The sequence below is a fragment of the Barbus barbus genome (genome assembly GCF_936440315.1).
Source record: "Barbus barbus genome assembly, chromosome: 11".
NCBI lineage: Eukaryota > Metazoa > Chordata > Actinopteri > Cypriniformes > Cyprinidae > Barbus > Barbus barbus.
Genome location: NC_136739.1, coordinates 8,495,845 through 8,514,684, shown reverse-complemented (window position 1 = coordinate 8,514,684; position 18,840 = coordinate 8,495,845). Strand labels below are relative to the sequence as shown.

The window sequence follows — 18,840 nt, the reverse complement described above, 5'->3', positions numbered from 1 at the left end:
TCACTGCCAAACGTTTTTCGACCGCTGTAGAAACTGGGGGCGCCAATACAAAGTTAAGGTCAAGTTAGTGACCGAAATTGACAAATGAATACAAATTATTATCCCTATCTATCTATCTATCTATCTATCTATCTATCTATCTATCTATCTATCTATCTATCAATCTATCTATCTATCTATCTATCTATCTATCTATCTATCTATCTATCTATCTATCTATCTATCTATCTATCTATCTATCTATCTATCTATCTATCTATCTATCTATCTATCTATCTATCTATCTATCTCTGTGTGTGTGTGTGTGTGCGTGAAGAGTTTGCAAAATTTGCAAAAATGGTTAACTCCGTTTTTGACAATTCTCAGAACTCATGTTTTTTCCTTGTGCATTCCAATTAATCTCAATCAAACTGCAGTTGGGTTATTTTGACAGGGTTAAAAAAAACAAACAGCTAACTAACACAATACAAACATGATAACATAATAAAAAAACGTGATTTTTGAAAATTTATTTTCAAAGTTATCTGTTTTTGCAAATAAACTCTTCATAAACTCAATATATATATGTCTGTGCGTGTGTGTGTGTGTGTGTGTGTGTGTGTACAAGATTTTGCACAAATAAAGCCAAACAGCATTATAATTAATTCGATGCGCTAACGCTCAATTCAGGTTTACTTATTGCGAAAATTGTTTTATTTGGCGTTGAAAAATCTTTGGACATCGACTGGTAAACAGACCTATCTTTTGCTGTGCTTTTTCACTTCTACCCAGAACAAAGGAGCAACACGTGAAAAACCTCTTAAGTATGGATCGTACAAGATTTCGTTAAGACTTCCCATCGCGATTCAGCTAACTTTCTATTTACGCACATATGAAATTATACAACTATTAAAATTAAATCAGATTTTTTATTTATTTATTTTTATTTTATTTTGTGGACTGGTATGGCACACATTTAGTTTTTCATTGTAAATCTAGAAGCTGTGCTAAAATTTACTTATAAAAATAGTATCTTTATAAGCCACTATAGGCAGGTATGCAGATTAAATAATAATAATAATACATTTAAAAAATAAAAACATTTAAAATACAACAGTCTGTACAAAAACAATGTAACTGGTTGTTTATTTGTTTTATAAGCTTAACACCAACTCTGTGTCTCATATAGAGAGAAAAAAAAAAAAAAACTGTAAATTTTAACGTTTTCTGTAGTCTCTCGGTAGGAATGTACAAGTTAAATTTTACCTCCACCCAGAACACTACACAAGCACATCCTTTTGCCTGTGCAATAAAATGATTTGGCTGACGGTTGATGGTGATTGCCGGGTGTGCATTGTCTCAGACCACAGACGTTCAAAGCCAGAACAGTTGTTTTGTACTTGGCAGTGTGAATCTCTTCCTGTTCTCCCTTTCAATAATTGCGTCGAGGAATTTTCTTTAAATCGTGGCTACTGGAATATATTATCGGACTAAAATTGTGATTTTACTTCAAGCTAAAAAAAAAGGTACAGTTGATGATGTTATTAAGCTTTACTAGCTATATATTGCCCTTTGTCGTTTTTGGAAAAGCATACACTGTTTACACTGTGACTAAATTTCTAATTTCTGTATGTGGAATAGCCTAATCAGAAAGTGTTTTCGCTGACATCACGACAGAAAACTATATTTTGATGAACTGCATTACCTTTCTGTTGGTTTCTGTATCAGCTCCAACATTTTTTTCACTCTCCCACTTTTTTTCCCACTCTCCTTTTCAGTCTTCCATGTGTACTGTATAGCCTAAGGTAGCCTATAACAAAATATGGACTTTCCAGGAATTTTATTAAAATAGCCTATTAGCCTATAAATTCAGAAACATGCGTATAAACCATGTTTTAAAAATGTACCGTGCATTTTGATCACAACTAATGCTAGTCTCAATTACCGAGTATGGCGAAAATTTTTTGCTTCAGTCGTCAAAGTTTTCTTTCGGCCGTGAGGGTAGGAGGTTGGGAAACCTAGGAACATCTTAAAATAAAGCAACTGAATAGTAAAACTTAATGTGGTGCGTTGGAAATTCATTGCTTAACGGTGTGATAAAGGAGCTTTATTTAATTAACTATTGTATGATTTTAAACGAAATATTTGATGTGTTTTTTATGTGATTGTTTACTAATGCCTTGTAATACACACGGGGAAATCAACAAGGGAGTTTCAAAAATGTAGGCAACCAATGACCTTCCTCATGCGGTTACCTATGAGTCTCTCACTTAATGACTGATATTGATATATGGTAATTTTTTTTACCGGATCACATGACACAATTACCTCAAGAATCGATCAAGATGAATTGCACGTCAGCGTACGTTTCTGATTTTTTCTTCCTTGCGAGTCCTATCCACACGCATATGGTGCAATAGATGGGCAAAGTTTAACAGTCAAGCGGACGATTTTTCCTCTCTAAGGCTAACGCGAGCCATGACAGACTACGATGATCGCAGCAACTGTGCATCTAATATGTATTTACCCTACTATGTTTCTGCTCCTGATTTTTCGTCGGTCTCGTCGTTTTTACCCCAAACTACATCGTGTCAAGTAAATTTTCCCTATTCTTCCAACCTAGCGCAAGTCCAACCTGTTCGTGAAGTGACTTTCAGGGACTATGGACTGGATCATCCGAGCAAATGGCATTACAGGGGCAATTACGCTTCGTACTATTCAACGGAGGAGATAATGCACCGAGATCTCCTGCAGTCATCAAACAGAGCGGAAATGATTTTTAAAAACGATTCCATGTATAGCCATCACGGTGGTACTAACTCCTCGTGCAATTTCTTCACCAACGTCGGCCGAAATGGGGTACTTCCACAAGGATTTGATCAATTTTTTGAGTCTGTTAACTCTGAGAAGCCCAACCCTGAGCAGTCCAAACAAAAGCCAGATACGAGTGTCCCCGGAGATCCTGCGTGCAATGTGTCTACAGATAGCGCGGAGCAGACCAAACGAGACCCTACGGAAACCATGGAGGAGGAATCCTCAATATCAACCTGCGATGAAGAAAAGAACGACTCAAGTAGGTCCACGCATTTAACGTCGCTTCAATTCACATTATTTTATCGGTTAGCTTTTATGTGCCGCTTTATAAGCATGCAAAAGTTTTTATGTAGCCAGTAAGATTCTCTTTGCTGTTGTAAAAATCTTTACGATGTAGAGGCGCTTTCGTCGGTTCATTCCTATGTATAAACAGGCTACATGAAATATATATATATATATATTCGCGGATGATTTGTTTTAAAGTCAGAAATGATCGTCGCGATACGAATCGAGAAAGACCACAAGGTTATCAAAACCTTCAGCCCATTGCTTGTTTCAGTGGTAATTACGTATATTATCACAAAAGATTTTAACTTAGAAGAAAAACGCTTTAATCGAACTGAAAACACACCTACGGATTACTCATGTGCGCGTGCGTGCTTTTCGACTTTAAGTGTGTGTGTGTTTGTGTGTGTGTGCTTGAGCGTGTGGGCCGCTTGCATGCATTCATGTGGCAGAGCTTGTGTTGTTGTAAAGTTTGTGTATACATAATCTCGTTTCTCCTAATGTTTTGTTTTTGTAGCTGCAATGTGGATTACACAACAGTTCCGTTATTGTGAGAACAATTTAGGCATTGCATTAGTAGCCTATCTGAAGTATTGGATTGACTCGAACATTTAATGTAATCTCCTAAAGCATCTGCAGTTGTATTGCAACCGAGTTAGATTTCAAATGCATTGTAATGTAATCAAGTTACGTTTCTTTTTGTAGGTGCAACAAAGTCCAGAAAAAAGAGATGCCCATATTCGAAATACCAGATCCGAGAACTTGAAAGAGAATTCTTTTTCAACGTGTACATAAACAAAGAGAAACGTCTGCATTTGTCAAGAATGCTCAGTCTTACAGACCGACAAGTGAAGATTTGGTTCCAGAACCGAAGGATGAAAGAGAAAAAGTTGAATCGAGATCGTCTTCAGTATTTCACTGGAAATCCATTGTTCTGAAAGCCATGATATTGGCCGAGACGATTAAACGATGGCTATTTTATTATGTCATAATTGTGGGACACCATCCATTCGTTGGACACCTGGGTTACTTTCACGTCAACTCTGTATTTTACTATGCAAAATACTTGCCATTAAAAATGAATGTGATCTGCGATTAGAATTCTGCACAAATGATCTACAACAGTGTATTCGCGATGAGGGAAATTATGAGTTATCAGGAACATATAGGTACCTCGACAATCTCTTCATACTCTGTGTTAATGCCACTGAAATGCAGTAGCTTTGTATTTGTATTTATTTATTGTGTTTTGCATTGTTCCATACTTTCAAATACTGCAAAAGCAGCAATGCGTTTGGTTACATCAAATCAGTGCGTAATTACATTGAGGTAGAACTGTGTATGCATTTATTCGTCTGAAGCATGTAATGTATCTATGTATTGAATAAATAAAAATTACACCAGATTTCTATCTGTTGCTGTGACGCCTCTTGTGTGTGATAGTGCGCGTGTAAGTCAGCCTCAAAATTGATTTAACAGTTATTTGTTGTTATTAAATAACATTCAAGTTATTTAACAGAGTTGCATTTCAAACTGTTAGTACTTATTTTTAAGACGAATGCTGAAATGTTACAGAGGAAGGAACGTGAGATAGAGAGATAAATATTTTCAATGGTAACTTTATGTCTTTCACTAATTATTTTCCTTGTATGTTGTTTTACACTAAGGCTATTTACTAAACCTTGAACGGTCTAGACAGTACAATAAACTCTGGGCAGTAAATTAAATTGGGGCTATTGGACCCACTGTCCACTTCAACTGCGACTTTGCCCTAAAACACAAAGGGTGCAGATGTTTTGTTTTTCTGTCTACAAAGATGTGAACGATGTAAAATAAATGTGAAAATATAATAAAAAAGTGCTATGTTTTGAAATCCTCGAATTAAAATCCTGCTCATTACATCTCACCGCATTTCTACAAGCTTTACCGGGCCGGTTTATGACAAATGTAGCACGTTAATACTTAAACTAGCTAACTTTTCCACAGTGGTTTACAAAGTTAGATGTCGTCAACCAATGTAAAACTTAAAATGAAATATTGCATTTGAACTTCTGTAATGTCAAGGTCGTCACCCTTAACCTTTTTGAATAAGTAAAGGCGCCTTTTTGAGGTTCTCTTTGAAAAACTACGCCCTCTCAGTGGCGCCGCAGTGCAGCACGCCCAACATGGCCGCTGCATCCACTAGCTCCCACTGGGAACACACTGACCTGCCTTTAAAGGCCTACATACAGTTACCTCTTACATGGCTAGGTTAAATACTACACATAGACGCCGTTTAGGTGATACATATAAATACAATCATATCACTTCCTCCATAAGGGGTTTCTTTCTTTCATAACGAGGATTTAGTCAAGGGCAACAATGCAGTAATTTAAGGCTACTGATATTGTTTCGGTGGTGTTTTTTTTTTTTTAAGACTATGCTTATAGAACCAAAAAGCTTACAAAAGACTCTTGGTGCATAAATTATTTGTTGATTATTATTTCATAAGTAGACATATATTTAAGAAGCGACTACCTCTGTGAAGGAAGAATATAGCCTGCTGGAAAAAAACAATCTGAGTTCTGTAGTTTTACGCAAACGCAGAATCCTACTAGCTAGTTTTGTTTCCTAGATGAGAGTTTTCTAAATGTTTTAGCCGTGTGTACAATATACCCAATTTACTCCAATACTGTCGTGTGTTTTATCATTTATTTCCTGTCATATTAAGGAATCTTAGACATCCCATTGTTTATTTACATTTTGTTGATACTGCTTGAAGCCACGAGAGGGCGAACTTACAGCAATGATTTGACCTGGTGCTGTGTCTAATCCAAGTGTAGCAGTTCTCAAAAACAATGAATATGATCTTGAGTGGAGTTATGTGATCTTTTATAAAGTTTTTTACGCCCGCGTACTGTTAATGGCAATACATTATTATTGCTATTCCCTCTTATCCTTAATTAGATTTATGCTGCTGTATTACATTTCAAAATAGCCAGAAAAAATAACCTGAAAACCCATAAAATATATTTTAGTTGCGTACGGAGGATTTCTTTCTTGGGAAGAAATATTTCAGTATACATTTGTCTCAGTGCCTTTTACACACTTTAACATTTGGTTGTACAGTGACTGGGAAACGTCCCGTTCAATAAAGAGATCATATATAAACAGAACCGCTATACCATTATTATTATTATTATTATAACTATGATTGTTATTGTTGTTGTTTTGTTAATAATAATAATAATAATAATAATATATGTCGTCGTTGTTATATCATCCTTAATATTGCAAGCATAGCCCATTACAACGTAGCAAATTTTTAACGTCTTCACCAGCTTTTAGTTTTATAATATATTTTGTAAACAGTTCCTTTGGGAGACGGCAGATTTGAGTGTACACTGGGATTTTTTTTTTTTTTTTTTTTAAATGAAATACTTCTAATGATACGTGGATTTTAGCATAAAGTTGCTGGAGTCCACTACTTATTTAGGTAATTATTCAACTGTACTCATCCCTACGGCATCCTCTTATTAATCGTAGGTCTATTTTTATTCATTTCATCTATTTATTGCACACCAGCAAATTAAATATCCTAGACAAAACCTTTGTCGAAGAATCTACTAGAGTGTAAATGAGCATACATATATTTACCTTTAAATTCATAACCGAGATCAATTATGCATTTCGTATAGTAGGCCCTTTTTTAACATATGTGATCACCAAAACGTTATACTCCAAATATGAAAATTATGTACCTGCTTGGTGTTTATGTCAGTTTTCACACGTCAGTCCTCTGCAGTGATTCTGTATTTTTTGTATGTATTTATCTGGGGAAACTGACAGTGTTTACGATTTACTTATAGGAGACACCTATTTAGCGCGTGCCTGCGTGCTTTTTTAAGCTTTATTAAAATTATGTAAACCATCATGCCATATATATATATATATATATATATATATATATATGGCATGATGGTTCCTAAACCTAAAATCATTTTAAGATTTCTATATAAACAAGTTTATAACTCCGTAGAGCTATTTTTATATTTATTAATTTTTATGAATACAACGACAATATTACTTCTTTGTGACAATAAACACTGCCGATGATTAATTAAATGTCATATAAAGAAAGCATTTAATTATGTGCGCATTTTCATTGTAACACGTTCTGAGATTATTTGATAACCTTTGTAAATGTTGTTTAATTCTGCAGACATATGTACATAATCAGTCATAATATTAGTGTACATCTTTTGGCAATAATTTGATTGTTGCATAACATTTTATTGTGAGTGAGTGAAGCTGTAGGCTAATTATTTAAAAAACACAAAGTTTAGATGCGTTTAAAGCTCTCTCTCTCTCTCTCTCTCTCTCTCTCTCTATATATATATATATATTTGTTTATTTATTTTTACAAGGCACACAATCATTTAAATTGATTTATAGAATCCCTCTTCAATCTGTACATTTAAAAGAACTGCATTAATTACGCAAAGATGAAAATTCATTTAAACCTTTGACTTCCGCTATATATTTTGATACAGGCTATAGAAACAAATAGCCTTCCTTACATCTTTATAATGATAATGCGAATGATAACGTGATAAAATACACTGTCTGGCTAACATATAATTCTGATTTAACAAGTTCAATGTTTCTTTTTTTAATTTAGAAAATAACAGCAAACAACAAACATGGTATTACATGAATTATTATATAGTAATCACATTTGAATTTCCTTTGCGTCCGATAAAACGGCCTGACTGCAAACAGGAAACATCAGTTGTGTAGATTAGAATATACATGATAAAATCAAATATAGAAAAGATGAAAACACAATGTTGCTTTTCACCCTTAATCCAGTTAGTGGTGTTTAGGCCCACGTCCGCCGCCTCATTTTGTTCTGCATTGTTCTCTGCATTTTGCCTGATGAAAATGTGAACTACGAGAAATCCCCTCTGCTGTGTCTGCCGACATTTCTTGTCTTGACCTTGAATTGGAGTTAAAAAAGAATACAATGTAGACTGTGTTGAATGCTGTCATTTATTTTCCTGGTCTTTGCACTTTAATCAGCAGTATATATTAGTCCAGTTTCGTCACATTTGGTCTCAATTGTATATGGTATTCTGAAAATGGATTCAATGTTATTTTGACCGTCTTGAACCAATTTCAAGTCCTTGTTCTAGGTGTCGCTGTTGACCACGTCTAAAACTTCAAACCTTGTCAGTGCGCCCACGTGATGGGGAAGAGCCTGAGTCTCAAGGCCATTTTCAAATTTCATTGGTGCGAGTGTCATGTGGTTGCAGAGAGACTCTTTGGGTTATACAGGGATTGTTTTGCTAGATATGTCAGCTTACAGAGGACACTTCTCTGCTTCTTAAAAAAAAAAAAAATACTCTCCAAAATGTCCTTTCCCAACAGCTCTCCTGCTGCAAACACGTTTTTGGTAGATTCCTTGATTGGCGCGTGCAGAACAGATTTTTATTCCAGCAGTAGCATGTACATGCCAGCCACTGCAGAAATGGGAACCTATGGAATGCAAACCTGTGGACTCCTGCCGTCTCTTGGCAAACGTGGGGAAGTAAACCACCAAAACATGGGCATGAATGTCCACTCGTACATACCTCAAACTGATAACTGGGCAGATCCAAGCAGGTCCTGCCGATTAGAGCAACCGCTCAACCAGATGTCCACCTGCACATTTTCACAAAGCATAAAAGAAGAAACTAACTGTTGTATGTACTCGGACAAGAGAGAAAAGGTCAGTTCGTCCGAGATACCCGCGTACTCCAACCTGATTCCCGAAACATGTTCCGTTAATAGTCCCGAGATTCCGGTCCCTGGCTATTTTAGGCTAAGTCAAATTTATGCGACGGCGAAAAACCCGGACTATGACAGCGAGACGATGAGCCCGAACACTACGTTAATGCAGCTGAACAGGGTGACTCCAAAGGCGCAGTCAACGCCCTTTGTCGAGGTGGAAAGGAAGCTTACGCACGATCGGGACACAAGGAGCTCTTCCCCGGCGCAGAGTCCAGAGCCCAAAGTCAGCACGCTGGAGGAGAAGACTTGCTCAACTGAGGCTTCTGTCTCCAGCCCTGAATTGCCACACAGAGAAGGCAAAGGTGGGTACAATAAACGGATTAATCGCGTCTTGGTGTAATGCGAACGCTCCGGCATCATAAAACCCAATATAAAACACAAACAACCCGAAAGTCGTAATGTTTAATGGGAGTCTTACTCAGGTTGCAGTAAAAGCCTTAACAGGAAACAGCGCTGCAAGGGCGCATTAACATCAAATACCTTTTGTTGCAAGTGACTTAACATTCTTCTTTGCTCAATATAAGCAGCAGAGTCTCGTTGAAATGTATTTGCAGCTTTATCCATTCAGCACGAAAATGAATTTACTTTGAATGTACGAACCCTTCATTGGCATTTATGTGTTACTAATTTGACATGGTTACTATAGCTTGGCAAAATCATATTCTGGTAGTCAAATATAAAAATTGCGTGTATAAAAAGTACATTGGTTATAAGGAGTCATTTAGCTTATTAAAAATATCTGTGTTAACTGAAAAAAGAAAAACAATAATAATAATTCAGTAAAAGTACGTTGTCGAGACAATCTAGTCAACACTTGTTATTGTGTGCTGAAAGACCAAACGAGGGCACATGGACTATTATTTTGACTCCGTAGGCTACTTTAATTCTAATGAACTGTAGGAATAGGTTTAGTTATGATAACTGTTTTAATAAGCATATGCTTTCTATTTCTCTTGTAGAAAGAAAACGTGTCTTAATTTCCCTTTTTGTTTTGCTGTTGGTTCACTGTTTTTTGTTTTTGTTTTGCAGAATCTAAAAAGGACACACCGACGAGCAACTGGTTAACCGCGAAGAGTGGAAGGAAAAAAAGATGTCCGTACACAAAACACCAGACCTTGGAATTAGAAAAAGAGTTTTTATTCAACATGTACCTGACTCGGGAGCGCCGTCTAGAGATAAGCAAAAGCGTCAACCTCACTGACAGACAAGTGAAAATCTGGTTCCAAAACCGCAGGATGAAGCTTAAGAAGATGAGTAGAGAAAATCGTATTCGTGAACTCACATCCAATCTCACTTTTTCGTGAGCATGAAAACAAGAGCATTTAAAAAACTTACCTCCCCGTTTCGGTCCATCTGTGTTCTCCTATATAATGTTGACATGAGGGCAGTGTGCATTGTTTTGGCTACTTTCACGTTCCAATGTTGTGATCGTTGCTAAATCTTTGTCATTTGTTTCTACATCTTTGATTGCATTTGAAATGTGAAGCCTTGTGTATTTCAGTATGTTTCACAGGGTATAAATCTGGTGTTAGGTCTTAACTTATATAATAAGAGCGGTTTCATTTCAGCGGGGACAGAGCAAAAATGTCGCAGAAACATTTGCGCTAAAAAGGACATTAAAGCACATTTGAAAGTAAAGGGTACTCATTCTTTCTCCAGTGAAAACGTACATTTACCTGAGATAATTACGTATAAAGGTTTCTGTATAATAGATGTTTAAATATGTCTGTATCAGTGCATGTTTGTGGCATGTAGTCAGTGGACTAATAAATTCATTATGTCATAATAATGTTTGTTGTAAAATTTGTATAAAAACGTTTCTAAACAACAGTTAAATCAGGACCATATTAAATCCCCCAATACTACCCTCAAACACACACGCACAAGAGAACATTGTACACTTCGCTAATTAAAACCATTTTGTAAAATATGTGGACAAAACAGTCATTTAAAAATATGATCTTATGTTAAAATACAGTCCGTGTTTAAGCCTGAATGTATGCAAATTTCAATTGTTTTTGTACTTTATTTATATTCAAAGACAAATTAGCAAATGCAAACTAATTTACAAATAGGCCTACATGTCAACTGATATTTATTCGAAAAATTATGTCCATATCCTATGTCTTTTACTGATTTATTTTTTTATTTGTCCATTGTTCTGAAAAGGCCCAAAACTATTTAAATGTTTTGATCGACAAAAAGCTATGGAATACTAACTTGCTTTGCATTTGTTCATTCTTTAAATTAATAAATAAATAAATAAATAAATAAAATAAAAAGTGACTTACTGACGTCAGTGACTAACAAAATAAACGTTTTCTTAATTCCTGTATGCCCAGAAAAGAAATCAGAAAATTTACGAAAACGTACCTCTAACTATACATGGATTAAACTTCAACTTGATTTGGTCAAATTTGTGTTCAAAAGGGACCGGATACTTATTTTCGTATCTTATCTTTCCACAAGTATAAAAATGATATTAAAGTTCTGATTTTTCTTGCTAGCATTGACCACTCACTCTCTAATGTGCATACAAACAAACACAATTTCACACGTCTCTATAGGCACATGCTCAGATGCGTTCAAGTGTGTGGCCACAGATGGGAACGCAGATTATAATTTTGACCAAAACTGTAACAACTGACCTCTTCGTGACAACTTGTCGACAAATAACGTTTTACCACATTGTTTTCTCTCTCGGATTATTTTTTAAGGAAGATATATGCAATGAATTGCGTTTAACATCTCTTTACACAAATGATCTCCTCGGTCTTGAACCTTTTTGTTATTTTATTGTAATGTGACGTAGCAACATCCGCTTTATTACCATCAGTCATTCCACATAGTCGTCGCCACCTTATTCAGTGCTCGACGTGTATTATAACCTAAAAAAACGAGAATTCCCATATTATTATTATTATTATTATTATTTAATGACACACGTGGGTCAAGACATTTTGAAATGCCAAGAGTCTTTTTATTAAGGGAACATTAATACATAATCAAATGCACATCATAACATTTTTATTGATACACATAAAATACTATGACTCGCTTTTCAATAAGTACCAAAAATGTACACAAATATTACTTCCTGTGTCAATCTTACAACACCTTACAGAAAGTATCAAACTTACAACAACTAAATTGCAGATCTTAACACTAAAGCAACGAGGACCGTTTATAAAATATGAGTATCTGTGAGGCTGCGGTGGTTCGTTGTTTTACAGCATGTTATTACATTTATTTTACGAGGACTTGCAACTCGGTACTCTATAAAATCCTTTACAAGGCTAGAGTAGGACATACATTTTGACGAAATTTTGCAAGATTTTACGCTGCTGGAATCGTTTGCTAAGCTATCAATGGTGAGAGCTGGCACTGAAATAAATGGATGTATTAATATGACCTTGTTAAAAAAAACAGCAAAAAAAAAAAAAAAAAAAAAAACAGTCCTTAAAACAGGTTGAATGCAAAATACCACTACAGCTAAGTAAAGACGAAAATAATTTCTTATCATATTTTTTAAGAGTACAAATCAAACATACCGTTATCAGCAGACTGATTTACTCTCTGTATTAGTAAATATGATCACGTGATTCATGTAACCAATCACTGGAGATGAAGGCAGCAAAAATACTATGATTGTTCAGAGGCAAGGTTTCCGAAACAGAGTAACGTTTTATATGAGTTCGAAGGAATCCAAAAATGTCGACTAGTTCAGCTCTCAGTTGCTATTATGTGGACTCTATTATGGGGCACGACATGGAGGATGCGTACGGAGCGCGTTATGTCCAGGGCTCACACACGGCGAGGCCGTCAGGTGTGGGGGGAAATGCGGACTTCTCGTCGTGCAGCTTCGCTCCCAAGTCAGCCGTGTTCCCTGCGTCCTGGACCTCGGTCCATCAACCATCTACTGCCGCTGTGTCCGGAATTTACCATCCATACGTCCAACAGACCCATCTTTCAGACAACAGATACGTGCGCTCCTGGTTAGAACCAGCTTCAAACCATATCTCTCTATCGGGGTTCCACTCCAGCAGTCGGCCCAGCGGTACAAAGACTGAAAGTTTACCCTCGAAAAGGACTGAAAGCGCGGCGTTTGAAACGGAGACACCGGTGGTTCCCGAGTTTAGCTGCAGCGCTGTGTCCGAGAGCGTAGACAAAGCTACTGAAGAAACGGGTGCAAATGATATTTCGAGTCACAGTGAACCTAAAGACGAAAAACAACAACAACAACTTGACCCAAGTAAGTAAAATGAATTGCCCCTTGATTTACAACCTTCCAACTGTCCTAAACTGGAGCTTTTACAAACCTATAAAAGTTTCCGAGCTCTTACCACGGCCGAGACATTGCCTTCGTCCGTGAGAATGCTATTTTATATATATATATATATATCAAATCAAATCAAAAACAGTTGCATTCACACCCACTACACAATAAATTAATGGATGCATAATGTAAAGCTCCCTTTGATGTTGCCATGAGTGGTGCAGTTGTGGACATAAAGCTCATTTACGTGCTTTTTCTTTCAGGCAACCCGGCAGCAAACTGGATCCATGCGAGATCAACAAGAAAGAAACGTTGCCCTTACACAAAATATCAGACTCTGGAATTAGAGAAGGAGTTCCTTTATAACATGTATTTAACGAGGGATCGTCGTTATGAAGTTGCACGAATCCTGAATTTAACAGAGCGGCAGGTTAAAATCTGGTTTCAGAACAGAAGAATGAAAATGAAGAAGATGAACCGAGAGAGGAGCAGCAAAGATTATTAGTGAACAGTGTGCTTCAGCTCAAAAGCTAATGCTTGTTCCTGTAATATGCTTGGTTTAGGATACAATTGTTTTTTTGTTTTTGTTTTTTATTTGTTTTTTAAATTTACTTATTCAAATGCCATATCTTCTGTTTAGTTAAATTCTGAAGTTACATATCCTTACTCATAAAAAATCCTACCACAAAAATGTCTTTATAGGAACTTCGTGATGTTTCGTGATCTGAGCAGTTCTTAATGTGCTGATCTTTAAATCTGTCCAAAATGCATGCAAAACCCACTCTTCACCTTCATGCAGCCACATGTAATAATTTACTGTGCCTTTCATTTCTGTCTTTTTTTTTTTTAATTGGACATTATGTACAATTTCATATTTCTAATATCTCTTTTCTAAAAAAAGAGTAGTATTTCTAGTTTGAGCTCTTGCTGGTGTGGTAGATGCATCAATATGGTTTAAATTATATAAGAAAATCTAACTTTTTAGTCTGTTTTATTTTTCACAGTGAAGCTTGTCTTCAGTGCTGTATAGTGAATTTAGGTGTAGACAAGCTTTGTTAAATACTCTACTCGTGCACCTACTGTGAAAATGTTTTACAAATAAATGGCAATTTCGACTGCACACTGTATGTACAGACGTCTAAATAACAGCAATACGACTTTATGTTGCTATGACCTGAGACAATTTTGTTTCATGCTGAACACAAAATACAGATTCATTGTTAGGCAATATTACTATAAAAAAATAAAAATAAAAAGGTGTTGCAAAGAACCCCAATTTATCGTCAAACCTGTACCAAGAATTGCTTTAGAGCAGGAAGAAACTGGGTCCAATAAAGCTATAGAAAGAGCTAGACGTCTGGTCTAAATGAGTTTATGGAATAGGAACGTAATTGCTCTTCTCTTTGAAACTAACCTCACTGGTTCTTTGTGTCTGTTACTTGCACACAAAAACGTAGACACTTTTCAATGGGGCGTCTGGTCGATGTATTGATGGTGAGACTAAAGCAACATCGACCCCCCAGTAAACTGAAAGTCACGTTTATTCACGAAATGCTCCACTCTACAAGCCTTAAAACTGACAGTCTTTTGGGGTGTTACTATTCAACAAAATGCAACAGGAATGTTTTCATCTTTAAAAAAAAAAAAAAAAAGGTCGCCATAACAGCCAATTAAATACTCACACAAGCTGGTTAGCTAATGTCAGAAATAATGTCATTGCATCACCCATTTTCGATTCTGAACAAATAGACTTCAAAATATATTTAAATGGCTGGGAACGTGCCTGCAAAAAAGAAACATGAATGCATCCAGCAATTTTCAAAGAATGCAAGATTAAACAGGAGTGCACATTATTGCCACTAGAGGACATAGCTGATCTGTGAAAATAATGGGCTGCCCGTGGCTGTGCACATTTACTTACAAGAGCTTAATCAGATATCAAAACAGGATAAATCTAAAAAGTTCATATTTCGGGACAAACATATGCGTTCAGTTTTCCCAGTTTATGTATGTGCATCTGCACTTTTCATTGTCTTTCATTGGGCTAAAGGAGTTTAAGTAGACTACTAAGTGAGGTCCTACAGTTTATTTCACGTTACTTTCGCTTTGACATAATGTTTCTTTCCTTTCAACTACAAGTACAATACAAATGGGATCATCAGGAGAACAGCCATTTAGAAATGAAAAGTAAAAATGAAGGCTTTACTCAAAACAGCATCAGTATGTTACAGAGCCGTTTGTTTTATTTGTTTTAAGCAGTAACGTAGGCTGAAAAACAGATATTATATATCGAAGGTTTTTGTTTGTGGTATCGTGGAATAGCCTATGTAGCCTACTATTCATACATATGTTACACAACAACTAGCCTATAAACTAAAGCTGGTTTTAAATATTTATAAATAAATAAAAAATAATAAATAAATAAATAAAATAAATAAAAACTAGCCTATATAGAATATAATGCTGGTAATTGAATGTTTCAACAAAACATCACTTTCTAATTATGATTATTATTATTATTATTAGGCTATTGATGGTGGTAGTAGTAGTAGTAGCCTAGTATGAATAGTTTAGTAGTGGTAAATGGATACATGTAAATCCAATGTAAACGCAGTAGCTATATGCCGAACACGTACAACATTTTGCTGACTCCAAACGTAGATGGAAAAGAGCAAAACACACACTTAATCTAATTTTCCTTTCTCTCCCTCCCTGTCTGTCATGTGATCTGGATCTATAACTAAAAGCAAACGTGTTTTGAGGCATGCTGTAGCACCCTGACCGCAGAATTTGGCTGTGGGCCTGTTCACCAAATACAGCATTCATACAGCAGCTCTCAATCATATCTGATTCCACTGGCATTAATAAGAAACGATCTGACACCATCGACGAGTTCTCACTTTGTCAACCCTTCACATAACACACTGGACGAAGTGTCCTCTCCTGCGGATCAACATTTCCACAAAATGCTGAACGGTAGGCATGTGAAGGCGTATGGCGACGATCCAGCATTGATGCAATAATTTTATCTGCTTGGGAAATCTGCGACACAGCGCGCCAGTTATCAGTCGAATCCTGGTTGAATTAAGTGTCACTGCGACAGCTCTAAATTTTACGCACACGATAACTTTCAAAGACAGCGGGTCTTTACGACACTGCGAGAGGCCGGGTGGCTACAATACCGAGCCTGTAAATCGTCCGGTTGTAATACTGGCTCTGAACCAGCGTGCCTAAATCAGCGCTCGCCTCCGTCTCAGATGTTCCCTTGGATGAAACTTCAAGGTTGTCGGGCATAAAATCTGTTTTCAGATTACTGTTCAAGACCCTCCTATACCTCTCCATACCCCCCTTTATTCTAAACTTGAATTAAATTATATATTTCTGAAAGAGATATGTCAGAAAAAAAGGAATATACCATGCACCCCGAGTGAAGGTATTTCTTTCTTTCTTTCTTTTTCTTTCTTTCTTTCTTTCTTTCTTTCTTTCTTTCTTTCTTTCTTTCTTTCTTTCTTTCTTTCTTTCTTTCTTTCTTTCTTTCTTTATTTACTTATTTATTTATGTTCAGTTTTAATTCACTTATTTATTTCGTTTTGTTTTTAATTTAGAATTTTCAGAAACACGAATGCAATCAAATTTGCTATTTTTCCTCAAGTGATATGCAATAAGCTAAATAAAACACGGTGACTACAAGCAATATTGTATAAGCCCGCGTTAAAAAACTGCAGCTTTTAACTGATATATCCAGAATAAACACTAAATTCGATTTCTTTAAATAATAATGAATTTACTGTAAAACTACATTTAAACAGAAAATAATGAGCGTTAAATGATTTTAAATTAGCCATGTAAACATGAATAATTAATTTTATTTATTTTAATTCCATTATATATTATTCGTGGTAACAATTTTACACAGTCAAAATAAATAAAATCGTGATTTCGGTATATTAAACAACATGTAAATCTGGCATCTACAACTATTCTGGCACCTTCAGCCGCAGAACTGATCATTAGTACCAGTGCTTTTGACACACAAAAAGAAACACAGGCAAATGTGTTTACATTTTAAACGCCAACAGATGATTACTTTCCAAGATTCTCCCAGCTCTAAATAAAGTAGCTAACACATTTTTGAATCGATGCTCTGTTGATCAAAGCAAATTGTGAAAACTATAACTGTGAATTCCGATTATCGTTTATAAAACATATACTTTGTTAAATGATCAATTATATTATTCAGTTTCAATCAAAGTTTTAAAGACATTTCATACACATTTAGCTTCCTCACAATTCATAGCGTGTTTTCTAATATTATGCATTGTGAGCATTAAGGTAGATTTAAGTAGTTAGCCATAGCTACAATTTTTTATTGATCGTCGGTGCTTACTTTCTAGGCTAGTATCTAAAATTATGTAAATTTCTAGGTAGGCTTTACTTAAACTCAAACTAATTTAATTATTTTACATATTTTATACTTGCAAAACAACACAGATTATGAACATTTTACCGTGTCTTTACAATTTCTCTCTCTGTCTCTCTCTCACTCCCTCTCTTTTACTATATCTCACACACCCACAAACACATTCTCTTTCAGCAGATGTCTGTGACTGTATTTTCTTTGCTGAGGAAGTGCAGCTGGCTCAGTCATTATGCACAAAAAAACTAGAGGCTTTGCGGCAGCCCAGATTCCTTTTTGTTAGAAGACAATTTACAGCTTTGTAATAGATCTTTTTATGAGCCTATTTCGTCTGTCATTGGATGCCACTGGTCATGTGCAAGACGCAAACGTCTTCATGACCCCTTTTCCTGATTTCCCAAGCGATTTTTCCACTACATTATGTGGCTAAAGGCTCCAAATCCAAAATACACAGTGTGCTCATATATTTTTAAATATATAATTTTGCGTGTTCTGCTATCTGTGTCAGAGATCGAGAAGACAAACTCAAGGCTTTGGTAACGTGCGTTACCGATTACGTATGTTGTCAGATGCTATGGGTGCTACAAGAGTTGCATTTCTAAACAGAGCAAGCAATGCAGTACTGGACGACTGATTTGAAAGAAGCTTCATAATATCCACCAGCAGCGCAGGAGGCAAAACATGGATTACAGGGCTTTGTTTGGTAAGTTTATATTTTATTAGACTGAATATGCGGGACAATATATGCCATCGTCATAGCATAGTCAGAAACTACCAGCAGGTTTTTGGTTTGCGATAATAATTTCAGATTGTGACAGCAGCTTTTTTAAATTATACTCAAAGAGTATTCTCTGTTTGTGCATTTAAATGAGAAATCAAAAAGTAAATGTTGAAAGCTTCCATTTGGATTCTACTAAAAGCTAGAAGAGTGCTCCTTTAAAACGGCTTGTTATATTTTAGGGTAATGTGCTTTTTTTAATGTTGACCTAACTCAACTAGATCTTAATTTTACTCATTTGACAGAAAAGCTTGAATCGAATCACAGCCTTGGATATGAAAAATACGAACCTTTATGAAATCATTCTTAATTCAAAATAACTGATACTAGTAGTATTATTAACATTATTTGTTGTGCGAGTACTCATATCGTTCAAAGAATCAAGAAGCAAATCTTCAAAAATTCTAAAATTAAAAACAATACGTTATGTAAACTTTCAAATGATGACTGTTCTACAGTTTATTTTATGACCGATTCGAA

General features: G+C 35.7%; 3 protein-coding genes across 3 annotated transcripts; all 3 read left to right on the top strand.

Moving 5' to 3' along the window:
* The first annotated feature begins 2,274 nt into the window (after window positions 1-2,274).
* LOC306876729 (homeobox protein Hox-D11a) lies at window positions 2,275-4,487 on the top strand. The gene is made up of 2 exons (XM_079428097.1): window positions 2,275-3,052; window positions 3,784-4,487. Exons 1-2 carry the CDS (start codon window positions 2,458-2,460, stop codon window positions 4,014-4,016), a joined length of 828 nt encoding a protein of 275 aa, XP_079284223.1. The 5' UTR covers window positions 2,275-2,457; the 3' UTR covers window positions 4,017-4,487.
* Window positions 4,488-8,394: 3,907 nt separating this feature from the next.
* Window positions 8,395-10,672, top strand: LOC306876721 (homeobox protein Hox-D10a). Its single transcript, XM_079428088.1, has 2 exons — window positions 8,395-9,191; window positions 9,919-10,672. The coding sequence occupies exons 1-2, from the start codon at window positions 8,471-8,473 to the stop codon at window positions 10,191-10,193; spliced, it is 996 nt and encodes a 331-aa protein (XP_079284214.1). The 5' UTR covers window positions 8,395-8,470; the 3' UTR covers window positions 10,194-10,672.
* A 1,878-nt stretch (window positions 10,673-12,550) lies between these two features.
* Window positions 12,551-14,315, top strand: LOC306876724 (homeobox protein Hox-D9a-like). Its single transcript, XM_079428090.1, has 2 exons — window positions 12,551-13,141; window positions 13,429-14,315. Exons 1-2 carry the CDS (start codon window positions 12,601-12,603, stop codon window positions 13,668-13,670), a joined length of 783 nt encoding a protein of 260 aa, XP_079284216.1. The 5' UTR covers window positions 12,551-12,600; the 3' UTR covers window positions 13,671-14,315.
* The last annotated feature ends 4,525 nt before the right edge of the window (window positions 14,316-18,840 follow it).

What these genes read in the sequence shown, in the direction of transcription:
- LOC306876724 (XM_079428090.1), top strand. Translation starts at nt 12,601, where the DNA reads ATGTCGACTAGTTCAGCTCTCAGTTGCTATTATGTGGACTCTATTATG. An exon ending in ACAACAACAACTTGACCCAA is followed by an intron (nt 13,142 to 13,428) that starts GTAAGTAAAATG and finishes TTTTTCTTTCAG; the next exon opens with GCAACCCGGCAGCAAACTGG.
- LOC306876729 (XM_079428097.1), top strand. Translation starts at nt 2,458, where the DNA reads ATGACAGACTACGATGATCGCAGCAACTGTGCATCTAATATGTATTTA. An exon ending in TGAAGAAAAGAACGACTCAA is followed by an intron (nt 3,053 to 3,783) that starts GTAGGTCCACGC and finishes TTCTTTTTGTAG; the next exon opens with GTGCAACAAAGTCCAGAAAA.
- LOC306876721 (XM_079428088.1), top strand. Translation starts at nt 8,471, where the DNA reads ATGTCCTTTCCCAACAGCTCTCCTGCTGCAAACACGTTTTTGGTAGAT. An exon ending in GCCACACAGAGAAGGCAAAG is followed by an intron (nt 9,192 to 9,918) that starts GTGGGTACAATA and finishes TTTGTTTTGCAG; the next exon opens with AATCTAAAAAGGACACACCG.